Source organism: Saimiri boliviensis, chromosome 3 (assembly GCF_048565385.1).
Source record: "Saimiri boliviensis isolate mSaiBol1 chromosome 3, mSaiBol1.pri, whole genome shotgun sequence".
NCBI lineage: Eukaryota > Metazoa > Chordata > Mammalia > Primates > Cebidae > Saimiri > Saimiri boliviensis.
The window spans coordinates 64536817-64558946 of NC_133451.1; the positions used below are offsets into that span (position 1 = coordinate 64536817).

Genomic DNA, 22130 nt, shown 5'->3' on the forward strand with positions numbered 1-22130 from the left:
TCCCAGTAACTACATTAACCTTAGCAATCACTCATTTACTAGCCTAGATTATTAACAAAAACAAAAGAGAGCATTCAAATACATGAGACGGACTTCCCAATAATGGCCACCTTTTGTAAAGAAAATTCAGCCTGTAGTGTGGCAAGAAGATATATCCTTTCAACCTTACCCATCATATAGCATTTTAATGCTTTTGCTTTCATTCTTTTCCGAGATGTGCAAATAAAACTCATTGGCTTCAACAACTGCAAATGAATTCTTCACTACCCCAATCACAAAAGACCCCACAGATCTTTTCCACAGCAAATTAGATACCAAATGTGAAAGAGACAGAAACAAACATCATGTTCTAAACAATTCATACAACTAGGGATACCAGTTCTCATAGCTTGGCACATTCGAGCATATATGAAAACACATTTCCATCTAAGTAGGACTACTCACATTAAGCTGGTTAAGTCACGTTCACAGGATTTAAAAGAACACACACACAAAAATTAACCATTTCTTCTTATATTAATATACAAGTACTTGAGGTAATAATATATTCAGTGACACACACTCCAATAATAAATACTCTTAGGTAATCTTCAGCCTGAAACAAATCCTCATTTATTGACTACTTACAGTACAGTGATTTCGCATCTTAGTTGGTAATCAAAGATGGTTATGTATTAAATAAGAGAAGACATAGTCTCTCTTCCAGACTATCACCTCTCAGAAATCTGGGCAAATTTTAAGAACTAGAATTGCATCTCCTGGTGGCAGTCGTCACCCTGAGAACAGGCACAAGGCAAAGTAAGTATACAAGATTTTGATTCTCCTACACAGGTGCACATAAAGTTAGTTTATTAACAACTACATTTCGAAGCCAGCCATTTTGTCCAATATTTAAGTAACAAGCTGTTAAATATTAAAGCAGAATGTACTGCCACACTGTGACAGAAGTACAACTTTATCCATAAACCCTTCACACAATTATACATTAAATGCTATTTTTATTTAAGCAAGGCACCCCTACTTGTTCTAAAATATGGGATGTGCTACTCCATTGTAAAAGCAAATGAGACTGATTGTTTCCTATCTAGAGCTGGTTTAAATTCAAGTGAAGCCATTAATTTTCTCACCAGTCTGGACTGTTCTGACATGTTGCTTCACAGTTTTGAGACTAACAAACAGCTTTAGGTTTACCCCAAACCAAAAAAAGCCAGGGAGGGACAGTTCAGACAACTTTTAAGACTAGAATGCCCCTTAAGTAGATAGGCACCAACATTAAACACCTTTAGCACAAGGTTTAGAAAGGCAAAACATTTCTAAAGACATAAAACTGCCAAATTGCCATATACACTCATTAAGCTGTGGTATTTATTTTTTTTGTTTTGATTTTTAAAAAATTCCTAAGTAATCAAATACAGCAAAATTTACAGCTATTCTACCAAACCATACCAGTTCAAAGGTCAGAAACCTTTCTTTGCTTTGGTAATGTTTGGTTAAAATAAATCAGTTTCACTCCATGAGAATTTTTACAGCAGAGCACTCAATTCACAGGCAAAAAAAAAAAAAAAAAAAAAAAAAAAAAGTATTATCTTTTAAATGAAAGAATTTAAGGAATACTGCTGAATAAAAATACGTAAGTCTTTACAATGGATAACATATCACCTATGAAAACAAACTGTCTAATCATATAAAATAAAGACCATATTTTAAAATCAGACCCTGGACAGTTTAAACAAAAGTTGTAATTTGTAGTTTATTTCATAAGCCCAAACTGGATCTTTCATTTCTTCTTCTAAACAGTCCATTGTGAAATTTTTCTTAGAAGCAATTAACCCAAAACACCAAAATCAATTCCCCAGCAGTTGCTGCTAATAAACTGGAACTGTATATCCCACGTCCAAGAAAGATGTGCAAATGAAATGCTTCTTGCTTCATTCTAAAAAACAAACAAAAAAAAAAGGTTGCACATTTACTCAAGATGAAAATTCCCATACCATTTAAAATTGCAAGTTCAAATTTTGTGCAATTTATCTGATAAACCAAGGTAAAGTGAGAAAAAACTCGTTAGGCATAGTGTTTACAGCCTGGCATAAAAAAACTGAGTTTCAGAAAATATATATATATATATATATATTTTTTTTTTGAGACAGTTTCGCTCTTGTTATCCAGGCTGGAGTGCAATGGCGCAATCTCGGCTCACCGCAACCTCCGCCTCCTGGGTTCAGGCAATTCTCCTGCCTCAGCCTCCTGAGTAACTGGGATTACAGGCATGCGCCACCATGCCCAGCTAATTTTTTGTATTTTTAGTAGAGACGGGGTTTCACCATGTTGACCAGAATGGTCTCGATCTCTTGACCTCGTGATCCACCCGCCTCGGCCTCCCAAAGTGCTGGGATTACAGGCTTGAGCCACCATGCCCAGCCTTCAGAATATATTTTAAATAGATTTAGGCTATTATAAATATTTAACATCACAGAACTGCGGGACGTCATATCCCAAAATAGTAATAGAGTAGGATATAGAAACAGAATACCCATTTTTGTTTTTTTGTTTTTTGAGATGGAATTTCATTCTGTCATCCAGGCTGGCTTGAGTGAAGTGGCAAAATCTTGGTCACTGCAACATCTACCTCCCAGATTCAAGTGATTCTCCTTTGGCCTTCCAAGTGGCTGAACTGCAGGGTGCACCACCACACCCAGCTAATTTTTGTATTTCTCGAAGAGTCAAGAGTTTCACCATGTTGGCCAGGCTGGTCTCAACTACTGACCTCAGGTGACCTGCCCTCCTGGCCCCATGTGTTTTCAAGAAATCATTACAGCTCAGTGTCTCAAAAGAATGAATCATTACATGTAGAAAGGTGACTGCGATGCAACAGTAATTAAAATACTTTATGGGAAAAAAGACACCATATATTTAATCAAGGGAAGGGACATTAAGGCATATTTAGCAAATCTCACAGGTAAATTAACACTATAATTATGTACTTCCTAAGGCAAAAAAAGCCATTTTAGGAAAATGAAACAGTGACACATTAACTGTGTATATACGGATGACACACTCTGGTTCCACATGTATTCTTTTAAAAACATTTTAAAACAGGCTGGGGGTGGTGGCTCACACCTGAAATACCAGCACTTTGAGAGGCTGAGGCTGGCAGATCACTTGATGTCACAAGTTTGAGACCAGCCTGGATAACATGGTGAAACCCTGTCCCTACTAAAAATTAAAAAATTAGTCAGACATGGTGGCGGGTGCCTGTAACCCCAGCTACTCGGGAGGCTGAGGCAAAAGAAGCTTGAACCCAGGAGGCAGAGGTTGCAGTGAGCTGAGATTGTGCCACTGCACTCCAGCCTGGGCAAAAAGAGTAAGACTCCATCTCAAAAAAAGCAAAAAAAAAAAAAAAAAAACACCTGAGAAAATGTGTTTAAGTGGGGGGGAAAAAGCTAATGCAAGTCACATATTCAGTCTATTATGATTTATAGCTACTAAAGATGGCTCAACTATTTTTTGGCACGTGGCACAATAGATGTTAGAAATCATGCATAAAAATTCTGTATGGAGATAATGCTCAAAGCTACTATACAAATCAAATTGTAAGGAATTCTAGCTGGGCTCAGTGGCTTACACCTGTAATCCCAGCACTCTGGGAAGATGAGGCAGGTGAATCACTCAAGGCAAGGAGTTAGTTCAAGACCAGCCTGGCCAACATGGTGAAATCCCAATTCTACTAAAAATATTTTAAAAATTAGCCAGGCATCATGGTGGGCGCCTGTAATCCCAGCTACTCGGGAGGCTGGGGCAGAAGAATCACTTGAATCTGGGAGGCAGAGGTTGCAGTGAGCTGAGACTGCACCACTGCAATCCAGCCTGCTCAAAAAAGCAAGACTCTGTCTCAAATAAAAATGAATATGAAAAAAAATAATAATAATGAAAATTGTCATTCCTTATATTGACACTTTAATCATTATGATTAGTTTTATCTTTATTAAAAGGAATGGTACCAAAGTGGGGTGGCTCATTCTAATTCCAACACTTTGGAAGGCAAAGGCAGCAAGATAACCTAAGGCCAGAAGTTCAAGACCAGCCTAGTCAACATAGTGTGAGACCCCCATCTTCACAAAATATTTAAAAATTAGCTAGACACAGCAGTACACACCTGTAGTCCCAGCTACTCGGGAGGCTGAAGTGAGAGAATCGCCTGAGCCTAGAAGGCTGAAGCTGCAGTAAGCTATGATTGCACCACTGCTAGCCTGGGCAACAGAGCAAGACTTGGTCCCCCCAAAAATTTGAGAAATGAAGAGAGACTGGTTTCCACCACATTATAAGTTAGTAAGTACATGATGAGTTTACCAATAGAAAATAATTTCCATAGTTGTACTTCTATTTTTTTTTTTTTTTTTGAGTCGCTCTATTGCCCAAGCTGGAATACAGTGGTGCAATCTCAGCTCACTGCAACCTCTGCCTCCTGGGTTCAAGTGATTCTTCTGCCTCAGCCTCCTGAGTAGCTAGGATTACAGGCGCCCACCACCATGCCCAGATAATTTTTGTATTTTTAGTAGAGATGGGGTTTCACCGCGTTGGCCAGGCTGTTCTCAAACTCCTGACCTCAAGTGATCCGCCTGCCTCAGCCTCCAAAGTGCTGGGATCACAGGCATGAGTCACTGCACCCGGCCCACAGTTGTACCTTTTAAATTTACCTTATCTGGAGCCCCTGAAGTCTTATTTTCCTTTCGGACATGAATTCAGGAACAATTCAATATACCTATGATCTGAGGACAATGAGAAAGATTAGTTTAAAAAGTTGAAAAAGCAGAAAAATATTACAGCCATTTTTCACACAGTTAAGACAGAAACTCAAACCCTTTGCCCTTTCCTTTCCCTAATTAAAAACAAAATTAAGTCTGGTGCCATGGCTCATGCCTATAATTCCAGCACTTTGGGAGGCCAAATCACCTGAGGTCAGGAGTCTGAGACCAGCCTGACCTCAGGCCCACACAGTGAAACCCCATCTCTAAAAAAAAAAATACAAAAATTAGCCAGGTGTGGTGGCACATGCCAATAGTCTCAGCTACTCAGGAGGCTGAGGCAGGAGACTCACTTGAACCTGGGAGGTGGAGGTTGCAGTGAGCCAAGATCACGCCACTGCACTACTGACTGAGCAACAAACAAGCCTCCGTCTCAAAAAACTACAAACAAAACGTAAAATGGACAAACAGGCTGGGTGCAGTCACTCATGCTTGTAATCCCAGCACTGGGTCAAGGCAGGCTCATTTGAGAGTTGGAGACCAACACAGCGAAACCTGTCTCGACTAAAAATACAAAAATTAGCCAGGCATGGTGGCAGGCACCTGTAATCCCAGCTACTCAGGTGGCTGACGCAGGAGAATCGCCTGAACCTAGGAGGCTGAGACTGCAGTGAGCCAAGATTGCCCCACTGCACTCCAGCCTGGGTGACCAAAAAAGAAAGAAAGAAAGAAATATGCAGTATAATTAGTACACAATTTTTTTTTATTATAACAACTATGTTATAATAAAAAAAAATTGTGTACTAATTATACTGCATATTTCTTTTATCTGTTACATTTTTCTTTTATCTGTTACATTTAATTTACTAGTACTAAAAGAATACAAATTTCCCAAGGAAAAATTCTACAATCCCAAAACAGAAAGAGATATTTGTAAGCAAAGACAAGCATCAAAAATGACAACAAAAGCCACAGGCAGGACTTACGAACGTGGGACCGATCCTTAAGCATCGCTGCAACAGCATCCTCGTGGGTCTCAAAGTGCACATCAGCTTCTCCAGTAGCCTTCCCACTGGAGCTGTATTCCATGGTGATTCTAACAGGCTTCAGTGGAGCGAAAAACTAAACAACAAACAAAGGCAGTCAAGAGGAACATGACGGAAGTAAGCCTACCTAGACGTCTGGTGGCTCTTCATCTTTCTGACTTTGATTCATACACTTGACGTATTTGTTTTTAGGAAATCCCCTTTTTAAGCAATAATATATTTATATATCCAGTATGTCTTCTGGCTTATTTTTCTCAGAACTCAAAGTTACATTTCAAATATCTGCTCTCCACAAGCACAGTGGCTCACACCTGCAATCTCAATACTTTGGGAGGCTGAAGTGAGCAGATCACTTGAGCTCAGAAGTTCAAGACCAGTCTAGACAACGTGGTGAAACCCTGTCTCTACTAAAAATACAAAAATTAGCCAGGTGTGGTGGCACATGCCTGTGATCCCAGCTACTCGGGAGACTGAGGCAGGAGAATTGCTTAAACCTGGGAGGCAGGGGTTGCAGGGAGCCAAGACCATGCCACTGCACTGCAGCCTGGGTGACAGAAAGAGACTCTGTGACCAAAAAAGGAAAGTAGTATCAAGCCATACTTTCAGCTACAGAAAAATGAGCAAGCCTTGCAACCAGGAAGATGCCATCTTACTATCCAAAGATAATCCAGAAACGCCGTATTTTCTTCTCTACCTTCCCCAAATTAATACAAGTTCAATTTTAGAACTTGTATTCAAACCTATTGAGATTGGGTATCTTACTGCCACATACGTTTATAATGTCTTGGGCATTGGCTTGGAAAGGTAATCCTCTCATGTGGACAAAATGCAGACAAGGTGTAGTTCCAAAATCAGCAGCCTCTGGGAGCTTTTCCGGCACCTCCTTAGGCAATTCTGAGAGATGGAACAAAAAGCACTGTTAAAACACAACAGCTTCAAGGGCTATTAACAGGTTCTCATTAGGTATGACTTCTATGTCCAAATCCTCAGTTCCTCTTGAACCAGTAAAGAAAGGGCTTTAAAAGCCAAAATCATCTGAAATTTCTGCCACTGAACAAGTATCACATGACCTATAAGCGCTGAATGCTTCAGACCATTACCAGTTTAAGAACTTACTCCTTTCTGTAACAACAGAGAAGTAAAATGATTATGAATTAAACCCTAGAAAGAGACTTTCTAGATTATAGGTACTAAAAAAAAAAAAAAAAAGAAAAAAGAACAAAGGCTGGGCGTGGTAGCTCACACCTGTAACCCCAACATTTTGGAAGGCTGAAGCAAGAGAAACTTGAGCCCAGGAGTTTGAGACCAGCCTAGGCAACATAGTGAGGCACTGTCTCTACAAAAAAAAAAAAAAAGGAAAGTAAGTTAGCTGGGCATGGTCATGAATGCCTATAGTCCCAGCAACTCAGGAGGCTGGGGTGGAAGAACTGTCTGAGCCCAGGAGTTCAAAGTTGCAGTGACCCATGATTGCACCACTGCACTACAGAATAGACCACAGAACAAACCCTTGTCTAAAAAAAATTTAAAAAACATTTTTAATTAAAAATATATATATATATATGCCGGGCACGGTGGCTCAAGCCTGTAATCCCAGCACTTTGGGAGGCTGAAGCGGGTGGATCACGCGGTCAAGAGATTGAGACTATCCTGGTCAACATGGTGAAACCCCGTCTCTACTAAAAATACAAAACATTAGCTGGGCATGGTGGCGTGTGCCTGTAATCCCAGCTACTCAGGAGGCTGAGGCAGGAGAACTGCCTGAACCCAGGAGGTGGAGGTTGTGGTGAGCCGAGATCACGCCATTGCACTCCAGCCTGGGTAACAAGAGCAAAACTCCATCTCAAAAAAAAAAAAAAAAATACATATATATATATATATATATATATATATATATATATACACACACATATACATATGTATAAATAAAAAAATACATATACATATGTGTGTGTGTATACATATATATACACACACACACACACACACACACATATATATACATATATATATATGTACATACAGGACTAAACAACCAGGCATGGTGCCTCATGCCTGTAATCCCAGCACTTTGGGAGGCCAAGGTGGGTGGATCACCTGAGGTCGGGAGTTCGAGACCAACCTGACCAATATGGAGAAACCTTGTCTCTACTAAAAATACAAAATTAGCCAAGCATAGTGGTGTATGCCTGTAATCCCAGCTACTCAGGAGGCTGAGGCAGGAGAATCGCCGGAACCTGGGAGGCAGAGGTTGCAGTGAGCCAAGATCATACCACTGCACTCCAGCCTGAGCAACAAGAGCAAGATGAAAAAAAAAATAACAATAAAAAGTTATGTATCAAACTTAAAAGACTCCAAATATTGCTTTGGGCTAGGAATCAAAGAAATAATTAAATTCAGAAGCAAACAAAAATTCTTACTTCAGCCAGGTACAGTGGCTCACACCTGCAATCCCAACACTTTGGAAGGCAGAGGCAGGCCAGTCACCTGAGGTCAGGAGTTCGAAAGCAGCCTGGCCAACATGACTATTCCCTGTCTCTACTAAAAACACAAAAATTAGCTGGGTGGGGTGGTGGGTGCCTGTAATCCCAGCCACTCAGGAGGCTGAGGCAGGAGACTTGCTTGAACCCAGCAGGCGGAGGTTGCAGTGAGCTGAGATCATGCCATTGCACTCCAGCCTAAGAGAGACAGCGAGACTCTGTCTCAAAAAAAAAAAAAAAAAAAAATTCTTACTTCAGTCAGTATTCTTGTTCATTACCCAAAATTTCCCCCATCTTAATTTAAATATTGACAATGTACTTCCTTTTATCACATTTTTATTTTTATTATCTAGGTTTTGATATAGTTAATAAAAATGGTTAAATCAAAAGCCCAGCAAAATAATTAAGCTTTTCAGCATATACTTAAAGTATATACTATATTCAAAAACATATTAAATCTTTAGGCCAAGCGTGTTGGCTCACGCCTGTAATCCCAGCACTTTGGGAGGCCGAAGTGGGTGGATCACTTGAACTCAGGAGTTCCAGAGCAGCCTGGCCAACATGGCAAAAACCCGTCTCTACTAAAAATGCAAAAAAAAATGAGCCAGACATACACCTGTAGGTAGTACCCGCCTGTAGTCTCAGCTACTCCAGAGGCTGAGGTATGAGAATCACTTGAACCCGGAAGGTGGAGGTTGCAGTGAGTCAAGATAGCACCACTGCACTCCAGCCTGGGTGACAGAGCAAGACTCTGCCTCAAACACACACACACCTTAACTTAATTTCCCTATCCTACAGTCTTACAATTTCATACAACATGATCATAAAAAAATTTAGGCTGGGAGCGGTGGCTCATGCCTCTAATCCCAGCACTTTGGGAAGTCGAGGCGGGAGGATCACGAGATCAAGAGATCGAGACCATCCTGGCCAACATGGTGAAACCCTGTCTCTACTAAAAATACAAAATTAGCTGGGCGTGGTGGCACACACCCATAGTCCCAACTACTCGGGAGACTGAGGCAGGAGAACTGCTTGAACCCAGGAGAGGTTACAGTGAGATGAGATCGTGCCACAGCCTGGAGATAGATTAAGACTCTGTCTCCCCGCCAAAAAAAAATTTAACGAAACCTGTAACATTCAAGAGATCCAATGAGTCTCAAGAAGAGGCAGGAACTTACCTATTTCTTTCTCACTTTCAAAAGCTGTCATGGGTCGAATATCCTCATTTACTTCGTGTTCTTCGAAGACCATTTCTGGCTCAGTTATATACTTAGCAGTAGGAGAAGATGCCATTTTCTTTCCCTTATGAGAACCAACATGTGTTCGAACTTCATTCCTTCTGCTTGGAAATATCTCAATGTATCTATGCCAAAGCAAAAGTGAACAGGCACAAATGGTACAAAGTAACTTTATATTGAACTCCTTTATTTTTTATTTATTTATTTATTTATTTTTTGAGACGGAGTTTCCCTCTTGTTACCCAGGCTGGAGTGCAATGGCACGATCCCGGCTCACCGCAACCTCCGCCTCCTGGGTTCAGGCAATTCTCCTGCCTCAGCCTCCTGAGTAGCTGGGATTACAGGCACGCACCACCATGCCCAGCTAATTTTTTGTATTTTTAGTAGAGACGGGGTTTCACCATGTTGACCAGGATGGTCTCGATCTCTTGACCTCGTGATCCACCCGCCTCGGCCTCCCAAAGTGCTGGGATTACAGGCTTGAGCCACCGCGCCCGGCCACAAAGTAACTTTATACTGAACTCCTTTAAAATAAGCATGTATATATGACATTTCCAAGTTTATGAAACACAGGTGTCCAAAGATAACAGGTAGGAGGAAAGTAATAATGGATATAGATAGTAGCCCATGAAAATGTAAAACAGAGTAGGTTACTGATTAAAGTTTTCACACCAAGATAACACTTTTTCTTCATATACATTTTAACAATATCTTCTACTCTGTTTTGCTTCATGAGAACTCCTATGCTTAACTGAATCATGTACACAGAAAAAAAATCTCATAAGCATTTTTTAAGTAGTTGGTTAACAATCTCTTGAAGCCTTGCAATTCAATTCTGTGAAAATTAATCACATCTATATAAAATATTAAAAGTCACAGTAAAAGAAGAGCTAACTTCTGCAGAACCTCACTAAAAGGCTAATGAGAATTCAAGAACTAAGTATCAATTCTGACTTGCTATCACAGTGGAGGAGACTATCTATTAAACCCAAGCCTCTGGAACTAGCTCTTTTTTTTTGCAGCTTGGGTGTCTTGGTGTCACCCAGGCTGGAGTGCAGTGGTATGAACATGTCTCACTGCAGCCTCAACCCCCTAGGCTCAAGCGATCCTCCTGCCTCAGACTCTGGAGTAGCTGGGACCACTGCTGCTTGCCACCACATAATGCTAATTTTTGTATTTTTTATTTTTGTACACATGGGTTCCTGCCATGTTGCCCAGGTTGCTCTTGAACTCCTGGGCTCAAGTGATTCTCCCACTTCAGCCTCCGAAAGCGCTGGGATTATAGGCATGGGCCAACACGCCCAGCTCAGTTTTCTTTTTCTTAACATGGCTTTCTAAACTGAGAGTTATAAAAATAATTTGTGTTTACAAATCTATAAAGATTAGGTGAACACCACTTCTTTAAAAACAAAACAAACAAACAAAAAAACCACCTTTGAGCCTGGACAACAAAGTGAGACATCATCTCTACAAAAGTTTTTTTTGTTTTGTTTTTTTTTAAATTAGCCAGGAGACCAGGTACAGTGGCTCACACCTATAATCCCAGTACTCTGGGAGGCTAAGGCAGGTGGATCACTTGACTTCAGGAGTTTGAGACCTGCTTGGGCAATATGCAACATCCCCTCTCTACAAAAATACAAAAAATAGCTCAGTGTAGAGGCGTGCACCTGTAGTCCCAGTTACTTGGGAGGCTGAGGCGGAAGAATTGCTTGAGCCCAGGAGGTCAAGGCTGCAGTAAGCTGTATCACACAACTGCACTCCAGCAGGGGTAGCAGAGCAAGACTCTGTTTAAAATAGCCAGGCATGGTGATGCATGCCTGTGGTACTAGCTACACAGGAAGCTGAGGTAGGAGGATTGCTTGAGCTCAAGAGGTCAAGGGTGGAACGAGCAGTGTTCGTGCCACTGCACTCCAGCCTGGGTGACAGAGCAAGATCCTGTCTCAAAAAAAAAAAACAAAAAACACCTTTGAACCACTTCTATCGGTAGATCCTGAAATACACTGGCTTTGGAATGGCTGTTTCGTTTATTTCAAAGAAGCTGATTTAAAAGGCCAGAAAACAGCAAAAGAAAAGTAACAAAATAGTGATTTAACATTTGACATTTTAAACTGTTACCTCCAAAATTGAAGTTAAAACACAAAGGAGCCCACTTATCATTATGTACATCCTGATGTGATGTGAACATGAGACACTGTATAAGAAAACTGATCTAATTTCTTTTAAAGTCAGTTGTTTTTTAAAAGTGGGAGGGAATAAGGGAATTTGCTCTAGTTCAAGAGAATTGGTGGTCAGGTGCAGTGGCTCACACCTGTAATCCCAGCGTTTTGGGAGGCCAAAGTGGGAGATCACTGGAGCCTATGAGTTTGAGGCCAGCCAGGGCAACAAAACAAGACCCCATCTACACACACACACACTGTCCCAGGTGTGGTGGCAAACTCCTACAGTCCCAGCTAGGTTGGAGAATGACCCAATCTACACACACACCCACACACACCCACACCCACACACTCACACACCCAGGTGTGATGGCACATGCCTAGTCCTGGCTAGCTGGTAGGATGAGGCAAGAAGGTTGCTCGAGCCCAGGAATTCAAGGCCCTAGTGAGCTATCATCATGCCACTGCATTCCAGCCTGGGTGACAGAACAAGACCCTGTGTCTTAAAAGAAAAAAAACCCACACACAAGAGAATTAGACATAACAATCAAATGCAGTGTGTAGACCTTAACTGGATTCTGTTTCAAACAAACCAACTACAAAAAGATAATTTTGTCTGGGTATGATGGCTCACACCTGCAAACCCAGCACTTCCTGGAGGGAGAGGTGGGTGGATCACTTGAGTCTGGGAGTTCTACATCCCATCTCTACTAAAAGCACAAAAATTAGCTGGGAGTGGTGGTGCATGCCTCTAGTCCCAGCTACTCCGGAGGCTGAGACAGGAGAATCACTTGAACGTGGGAGGCAGAGCAAGACTCTGTTGCAAAACAGAAGAAACTAAAACACAAGTATTTTTGGCATAATTGGGAAAATGTGATTATGAACCACTTAGATAATATATTATTGCTATGTTAGATGTTATATTTAAAAAAACCTTTAGAGATGCATACTAAAAAAAAAAACCAGATGAAGCAAATGTAACAGATGTTAAAAATGTGTTAATCTAGCTGCTCCAGGTACACTGTCTATGGGTTAGTCCTGCTCTACAAGGAACAGTAAAAAAAAAAATTGTTAATCTAAATTATGGGCATTTGATGGCTCATTATACTACTCTCTCCACTTTTTAAGTCATAGTGACATTTCCTCATCATTAGTATCTGCTTTACTCACCGATTACCAATTTCTTCCCTGTGTTTCAACAGGGCTTGGTTGGCCATTTCTGGTTCTTCAAATTGCACATAGGCTTCCCCTGTTTTTCGTCTCCCTCTGTAGTCCATCACAAAAGTAATGTCAACTATATTCAGTCCTAGGACACCAAAAGATTTTAGGGCTACTAGCAGGTTTTTTATACCCTTAGAATAACCCCATCATTCACATACTAATAAAATTTTTATTCTGTTTGCCAGTCCCAAAACTGAATACATTCTTGATAGGAAGAAAACTACTATGCAGTCAAAATTCAGTAACACCTACATACCTGTATTTCCAGAATATGTAAGGTCCAAGAAGCCCACCTAAAATATACAATCCTCCCCACCAGGTTGTGTGTGTGTGTGTGTGTGTGTGTGTGTGTGTGTTTATTTTGCTGTTAATTATATATACTAGGAGACAATAAAGATCACAGACATCACTACCAATGGTTCTAGGAATTAGATGCTGCTTTTAAATCATAGAAATTGTTATCATCTTTCACACATACTGCCACTATTATGAGAAGATATTTCCTTCAATAGTAAAACCCTCATGAAATTATTTTGAAATCTGACATCCCCCCTTAAAATCTGATAGAACAAAAACACACATAAATCTATAAATATTAGAAAACTAAGTGAAGAACTCTCCCCTAAATAACCTAACATAAATGCATGCTGTCACCCAGAAAAAGACTCATCTAAGATATAGAAGCAGATAACAGGGGAAAAAAGTTATGAGTTCCCAAGTATAACTGCAAAGTACCTGCAAAGAAGTCTATGATGTCTTTCTCGTTGCAACTGTAAGGAAGTCCTCTCAAACGAACCACACCATCATTTACCACAGGCGAAGATTTGACCTGCAGGCTCTTCATTAAGGCATCCACATCTTCATTGTTTATCTCATATACTATAAACAAAGAGCACAAAAGGGATGCAAAACTCACATAACAAAGGAACAAACCCATTTAAAAAAAATATCATTAAAACTTGGTAGGTTATCCAAGAATTCAAAAACTATTTTAATCTTTATACACTTCTCTATAGAAAATAACAAACGACATTTTTTTAAATTGTACTTTAAGTTCTGGGGTACATACGCAGATCGTGTATGACTGTTGCATAGGTACACACATGCCATGGCGGTATGCTGTCTCCACCCCCCCCACCCTGTCAATTACATCAGGCATTTCTCCCAGTGTTAACCCTCCCCAACCTCCCGTCCCTCGCTGTCTGCCCCCTAGCTCCCCACCCCACAACAGACCCCAGTGTGTGATGTTCCCCTCCCCGTCCCCATGTGTTCTCACTGTTCAACACCCGCCTATGAGAACATGCGGTGACAAATGACATTTATTGCATATTTACTATGCAGGCATAACTTATTTAATTCTCAAAGCTTGTAAGATAATTGGTAGACCAAGCACAGTGGCTCACACCTGTAATCCCAGCACTTTGGGATACCAAGGCAGGTGGATGATCTGAGGTCAGGAGTTTGAGAGACCAGCCAGACCAACACGTGAAACCCCATCTCTACTAAAAATACAAAAATTAGCTGGGTATTGTGGCACATGCCTGTAGTCCCAGCTAATTTGGAGGCTGAGACAGGAGAACTGCTTGAACCCCGGAGGCAGAGGTTGCAGTGAGCTGAGATCACGCCACTGCACTCCAACCTGGCAACAGAGTGAGAACCCGTCTCAAAAAAAAGAGATAAACTTGGTCAATATTCTCATTTTATAAGAAAGTTTATCTCTTTATGTTTTATTTTCACAACCTATAAAATAATACATTCACACCATCTAAATACTTCATTATTTAAGGATCAAAAAAAAAAAAAAAAAAAAAACTGCCTTGAAAAGTGTAAAACCTAATGCAATGATCCCTAAACGTCAGAATCTGACTTCACATACCTTCCACATACCGCTGGCCCATGTACAGGCGGTGCTTCTCTAAGGCTTTCTGCACATCCTGCTCTGACTCCATTTCAATTAAGGCATCACCCCTTCGCTTTCCATCTCTATTTAGGAGGAAATGTATTCCATTCTGGCCATTGCGGATTCTGCAGTCTAAAAGTGTATGAGTAAAATCAATTAAAAACAGAAATCAAACATTTAGCTCAATGAGGTAAGGCACAAGAACATAATTTTCCAACAATGAAGCAGGAAACAAGTGTCATATTTCTTAACACAAATCCCCATCACTGAAGCCATCCAAACACCAATAAGGATCTAGTCTCTAAAACATTCCAAGCAGAAAAGATAGGCAAACCTTAGCACAGAAGCTTATGATGTCCTTCCTGACCATTAAATGGCAAATCAGCCTAGGCCCAACACAAAATGCGTTATGTCTATTCCAATATTTCTACAATCACTTAAGGAAATAAAACATAATTAAATTCACACATAAATGTCTTTCTTTAAAATCATATCCACAGACTTTAAAATACTTCCTGTAAGAATAATTTTACTGGCCAGGCACGGCAGCTCACGCCTATAATCCCAGCACTTTGGGAAGCCAAGGTGAGCTGATCACCTGGGGTCAGGAGTTTGAGGCCAGCCTGAGCAACATGGTGAAATCCTGTTTCTACTAAAAATACAAAAAATTATCCAGGTGTGGTGGCGCACACCTATATTCTCAGGTACTTGAGAGGCTGAGGCAGGAGAATAGCTTGAACCTGTGAGGCGGAGGTTACAGTGAGCTGAGATCGAACCATTGCACTCCAGCTTGGGCAAGAGCAAAACTCTCAAAATAATAATTTTATTACCATAATTTAACTTTGTTTGGTTTTGTTTTTATAGAAAGGGGATCTCATTTTATTGCCCAGGCTGGTCTTGAATTCTTGGGCTAAAGTAATCCTCTAATCTCAGCCTCCCAAAATGCTGGGATTACAGGCATGAGCCACCACACCCAGACTTTTCCCCCTTTTCAAACTGTGTACTTTTTATAATGGGTGTAAGTCCAGATGAAAGTGGCCAAGTGGCTTTAAAAAATATTTGACCAGATTCACTCTTGGCTTACTGCCTAGGAGTTATTCCTTCTCCACAAGGAGCTGCTAAAAAAAAGTAATAAAACACCCGGGCTTGGTGGCTCACGCCAGTAATCCCAACACTTTGGGAGGCCAAGGTGATAGATCACCTGAGGTCAACAGTTCAAGACCAACCTGGCCAACATGGTGAAACCCTATCTCTACTAAAAATACAAAAAATTAGCTGGGCATGGTAGTGATGCCTGTAATCCCAGCTAGTTGGGAGGCTGAGGCAGGAGAACTGCTTGAACCCAGGAGGCGGAGGTTACAGTGAGCCAAGATTGCGCCACTGCACTCCAGCCTGATCAACAGAACAAGACTCCAACTTAAAAAAAAAAAAAAAAAAGTCAGACATAGAAACTAAAAAAAATCCCACAGATAGGTAAACCCTCCAAGCATGCTATTAAAGTAACTTCATTCTTGATGTTAAGTTACCTTCTATTCTAAATGTATTACATAAAGAGTTACTCTTAATCCCTTATTTCCACTGACAGGCTTGGCATTTTGGTATGTATATATTAATGCTACAGGAAAAAAAATTTTTTTAACCATGTAGTTTTGTTTTTTAACTTTTATTTAGTATATGTGCAGGACTGTTACATAGGTAAACCATGTGTTACAGGAGTTCAGTTTACAGATCATTTAGTTACCTAGGTAGCAAGCATTATTACCAAAAGGTTTTTTTGTTTGTTTTTGAGAGGGAGTCTTGCTCTGTCTCCCAGGCTGAAGTGCAGTGGCACAATCTTGACTCACTACAACCTCTGCCTCCCAGGTTCAAATGATTCTCCCACCTTAGCATCCCAAATAGCTGGGATTACAGGCACTGCCACCACTCCTGGCTAACTTTTATATTTTAGCAAAGACGGGGTTTCACCACGTTGACCAAGCTGGTCTACACTCTTAACCTCAAGTGATCCGCCTACCTTGGCCTCCCAAAGTGCTGGGACTATAGACGTTAGCCACCATGCTTGACCCTCAATAGTTTTTTTTTTTTTTTTTTTGAGTCAGAATCTTGCTCTATCGCCCCGGCCTGCAGCTTCTGCCCTCCAGGTTCAAGCACTTCTCCTGCCTCAGCCTCTTGAGCTGGGACTACGGGCATCCACCACCACGCCCAGTTAATTTTTGTATTTTTAGTAGAGACGGGGTTTCACCATGTTGGCCATGATGGTATTGATCTCCTGACCCGTGATCCACCCACTTCGGCCTTCCAAAGTGCTGGGATTACAGGCGTGAGCCACCTCACCCTGCCCTGGTAGGTATTTTTTAATCCTCTCCCTCCACCATCAAAGTGGCCCTGGTGTCTGTTGTTCCCCTCTTTGTGTCCATGTATTTTCATGTTTAGCTCCCACTTGTAAGTGAGAACATACCATATTTAACGTTCCATGTTAGTTTGCTTAGGATAATGATCTCCAGCACCACCCACATTGCTGAAAAGGACAAAATCCCATTCTTTGTTATGGCTGCATCATATACCATCATAGCATGTAGTCTTAACATTAAATACTTTCGTCAAATTCAAAGTCTTTATACATACACATAGGCACATACACACACACACACACACACACACACAAATTGAGACAAGAGTCTCACAATGTTGCCCAGGATGGTATGGAATTCCTGGCCTCAAGCCATCCTCCCACCCTGGCCTCCCAAAGTGCTGGGATTACAGGCCTGAGCCCCAGCCCCTGGCCCAAAGTCTTTCCATTTGTTATATACTGCAAACAGCACATATGGTGTCACCTGGTATAAGCAACCAACCAGAATGAGACAATTCCTAACCATCAAAAAGGAAGTCAACAGCATAGTCTGATGTTGATCTGTGGTACTACCTATTACTCAGACAAAATAACAAATGTAAAACATACATATCTGCTTGTGAGAAATGCAAGAAAAAAAAGAAATAAAACATACATAAAACATACCTGAGAAAAAGTTAAGCACATCTTCTATAGTGCATGACCAGGGCAGTCCTTGAGCTCGAATGAGATAGACATCATCCACCACTTCCTCTCCTAACTTGGATGGGGCCAATTCATACTCAGGGAGTGATGCAAGGTCTTCCAGGTAAGTCGTTTTAGACTCCTTCCAAGGGAAATGAAGAATTGTAAATAGTTACATTTACATGTAAAAAAATGTAAAAAAAAAAAAAAATTCTACTTAGAAAATGTTTATTCTACACACTAATATTCTAGATTATTTCAGAGGCAAAAAGTAAACTTCACCAATCTAACCCATCCTGTTTTGGCTTAAATTATACATTCAAAAGCAGTAAACGAGTATATCCTAAAGGTTTGGCAGGACATAAATTTCATTCAGGGTTTAAAATTCATCAACCTCAAATTGTATGTAACAATAGTGTTTTAGTTAAGGCAACACAAGACAGGTCCCCCTACAATGTGACAAATATTTGATTGCCCCTACACATAGTGTTTGGCCCACATCTGAAATAGCTATCTAGAATAAGATAAGAAGACAAGATGAGATGCTGAATGCTATAATTAAGATTAAAAAATACTACAGGAATTCTAATCATAGCACTAACAGAAGAATCAGGACATGACATGAGATGGGTCTTGAAAGAATGTAATTCTGATGGGGATATATAAAAGGGCATTCTAGTTTGAAGGTGAGAGAAAGAAGCAGTATGACCAAAGGCCTATCTGAAAAATAACAATTAATTCCAATTAATTCCATCTGTTTACATTATACGGTACAATTAGGAGCCAAAGAAGATGAGCTGGCAAAAGGAAGTTGGTACTACATAGCAGAGGCCCTTGAGTGTTGAGCTTAATGTGTGTCCTTCACTTGGTAGGTAAAGGGAAGTTAATAAAAGACAATGAGGACTGGATAAATCAACAAGACAGCAGGATGCCTTGGGAAGACTCCTGTCAGCTGGTATGCCAGATCAAGTGCTTAGGGAAAGATCATAAAAGGCAACAGCAGCAGTATGAGGTTAAACACTTAAAAAGTCTCTTTTTTCAGATTAAGCAAAAACAGGAATTTAATAAGAATTCACCAAGCACTACAACCATAACCTAAGAAGACAATTCAGGCTTGAAGACTTTCACTCTACTGGATTAAGGACAAAGATATCTTTGTGCTATCATTTTTTCTTTTTTGAGACAGTTTCACTCTTGTCACCCAGGCTAGATAGAGTGCAATGGCATGATCTCTGCTCACCACAACCTCTGCCTCCCGGAAATCAAGTGATTCTCCTGTCTCAGCCTCCTGAACAGTTGAGATTACAGGTACCCGCCACCACGCCCGGTTAATTTTTTTTTATTTTTTAGCAGAGATGGAGTTGACCGTGTTGCTCACGCTAGTCTCGAACTCCTGACCTCAGGTGATCCACCTGCCTCAGCCTCCCAAAGGGCTGGGATTACAGGCGTGAGCCACTGCGCCAGGCCCTATCATTTTCATGAAGACTTAAGTTTAATTTTAAGGAATAAATGTAAGCAGTTAATAACATAATAGATGTTCTACAGATTTTTATCACTGCAGTCAATTTCATAAGGAAAAAAAGAGGGAGGTAGCTCACACAGATTTATTAGAGATTGTTTTGCTGTGGTTTTTGTAGACAACTTCCCCTTTTTTCCAGAATTCCATAAACATCACAAAGTTTTACAGAAAAGGGGCAGCGAAAAGTATTGGGTCAGGATTCAAATCAATGAGCTCAGCCACTGGCAGACAACAGCCATGCTGATTAGCCTCCCAGTCTCCCTAAGTTAAAGGAGAAGCACAAATTGAATTAAAATAAACATGACCCAGGCCGGGCGCGGTGGCTCACGCCTGTAATCCCAGCACTTTGGGAGGCCGAGGCGGGTGGATCACAAGGTCAAGAGATCGAGACCGTCCTGGTCAACAAGGTGAAACCCCGTCTCTACTAAAAATACAAAAAAGTAGCTGGGCATGGTGGCACGTGCCTGTAATTCCAACTACTCAGGAGGCTGAGGCAGGAGAATTGCCTGAACCCAGGAGGCGGAGGTTGCGGTGAGCCGAGATCGCGCCATTGCACTCCAACCTGGGTAACGAGAGCGAAACTCCGTCTCAAAAAAAATAAAAAAAATAAACATGACCCAAGGAATCAGTGGCTGGATAGTTTAAAAAGCGTGCAGACACTTCCCAGACGTCACGTAACAAACAGAAGAGAAAGGTTAATCTACAAGGCACAAAATATTTGCAATCTGAGTTCTTAAAGTACACACGGGCTTAAAAAAATAAAGAAAGAAAGAAGAAAAGGAAAGAAAAACATTGTAAATTCATTCCTGGGACCCCAAGTTGTGTCTTCAACCCTCAATGTTCCCTCCCCTTCACTTCCGCCCCAACATCTAAATCTCCAAATTGCTTTCCCAGTCGAGGCGACACACAGTCCTAAAAGACCTTCTGTATGGTGGAGTTGCAGAGGTGACCTTCAGTAAACCGGGACAGCTCGTCTTTCCCTGGGGACAGCAGAGAGCGGGGCGCGCTGGGGACAAGGCTCCTTCCCCACAAGCCAGCCGACGCAACTGTGTGCGCACACCTTCTGAGCCGCGGCCCACCGAGAGGCGCTGACGGCCGCCCAGGCCTAGCGCTTGGGCTGCACTGAAACTCCCAACCCTCCGGCGGGCTACGGCCTCGCGACTTCACAACCAGAGGGCGGAAAGCGAGAGGGATGCGGAGTCGGGGCATCAGCAGCCTCACGAAACCTACCATGGGCCCGGCAGGAAACAAGGCCTCAGCATTCACCCCGGCCACACTTACACTGCCAAACCGACCAACGACTCGAGGGGAGAACAAAACAAGGAGAAAACCCGAAGCCTGGGAGAGCGTCCCTTGTTTCGGGGCCCAATAGGAGCACAAGGAGGACGGGGGCGGGTGCGCAGCGCGTGCAGAGGATCCCCGGGCGCGCCCGCGAGGCGCACACGGAGGGGCGCGTGGACGCTTGCGCGGCCCGGGAGGGGTCCGCCGCCGTGCCCCTCGCGGCGCCCACTTACCTGGCTATAGCTCCGCGTCGGACCCGCAGCCGCCGCCAGCGACTGCGGCAGCAGAGGGGCACGGAGGGCAGGGTAGGCCGCGGCGGCTGCGGCCGCGGCAGAGGTGGCCGCAGGGGAAGGCCCCGCCAGCCTCCCGGGAGGCACAGGCCCGGTCTGGAGGCCACGCGTCTGGGAGGCGGCGGCCGCGGCGGCTCCGAGCAGCAGCAGCAGGCGGCGACGGCCCGAGACGCCCGACGGGAATGAGCCAGCGGCAGAGTAGAAGGGCAGACAGGCGGCGCCGGTACGCAGGCAGCTGCTGCAGTTACAGCCGCAGCCCCGGAGCAGCGCCCCGAGTACCCAGCGCGTGCCGGCCATGGACTCCGGAGGCGGCGCGGGGCCTGTAGGCAGCTGCGGCTGCAGCGCGAGGGGAGCGGAAGTGGAATCCAGGGCCGGCGGGGGTTCCGGGCACATGCGCCGCGGGGACGGGGGCAGCGGTGAGTCTGCAGGAGGCGGAGGAGAGCGCGCCACTCCTCCCGGTCTCCGCCCTCAGGGCGGGGCTACCGGCGGATCGGGAGGGGCCAGGGAGCGGGTGCCACAGACCTGCTACTCTTTTAGGCGGTGGAAACTGAGGCCCAAAGAAAGTGAGGGTAGGGACTGAGCGCCGTGGCTCATACCTGTAATCCTAGCACCCTGGGAGGCCCAGGGTGGCGGATTGCCTAAGCTCAGGAGTTCTAGACCAGCCTGGGCAACGCAGTGAAACCCCGTCTCTACTGAAATACAAAATATTAGGCCCGGTGCGGTGGCTCATGCCTGCACTTTGGGAGTCTGAGGCGGGCGGATTACCTGAGGTCAGGAGTTCAAGACCAGCCTGGCCAAAATGATGAAACCCTGTCCCTACTAGCAGGGCGTGATGGCTCACACCTGTAATCCCGGCTACTCGGGAGGCTGAGACAGGAGAATCGCTTGAACCCAGGAAGCAGAGGATGCAGTGGGCGGAGACCGTGCCACTGCATTCCAGCCTGGGCGACAGAGCGAAACTCCAACTCAAAAAAAAAAAAAAAAAAAAAAAAAAAAAAAAAAAAAAAAAAAAAAAACAACGAGGCCAGGGCCATCCTGCTCTGGGTAGGGCCAAGATCTGGAGTGCAGGTCTGTGCGGCCCGACGCCGTACCACCAAAACCTGTGGTGTGAGTGGCTAAGGAACCGTTTCTGAAACGAATTAATTGTGGTATTAGTTATAAAAAAAAAAATGTTTGAGGTAATATCAGAGATTTGGTACCCCTCCCCAAGTTTGAGATGTGAGAAA

General features: G+C 42.8%; 1 protein-coding gene across 2 annotated transcripts; it reads right to left on the reverse strand.

Annotated features, from left to right (window-relative positions):
* Nucleotides 1-589: 589 nt before the first annotated feature.
* GRSF1 (G-rich RNA sequence binding factor 1) lies at nt 590-21322 on the reverse strand. 2 transcript variants are annotated; one of them, XM_039468119.2, is made up of 10 exons: nt 20848-21322; nt 17797-17956; nt 14757-14912; nt 13616-13759; nt 12830-12965; nt 9444-9628; nt 6561-6682; nt 5729-5864; nt 4695-4766; nt 590-1933 (listed from the first exon to the last, which is right to left on the reverse strand). In XM_039468119.2, exons 1-9 carry the CDS (start codon nt 21295-21297, stop codon nt 4717-4719), a joined length of 1539 nt encoding a protein of 512 aa, XP_039324053.2. In that variant the 5' UTR covers nt 21298-21322; the 3' UTR covers nt 590-1933; nt 4695-4716. The 2 variants fall into 2 exon arrangements, with proteins under 2 accessions (XP_039324053.2, XP_074252343.1); XM_074396242.1 differs by lacking the exon at nt 20848-21322 and adding an exon at nt 20564-20634.
* Nucleotides 21323-22130: the final 808 nt, after the last annotated feature.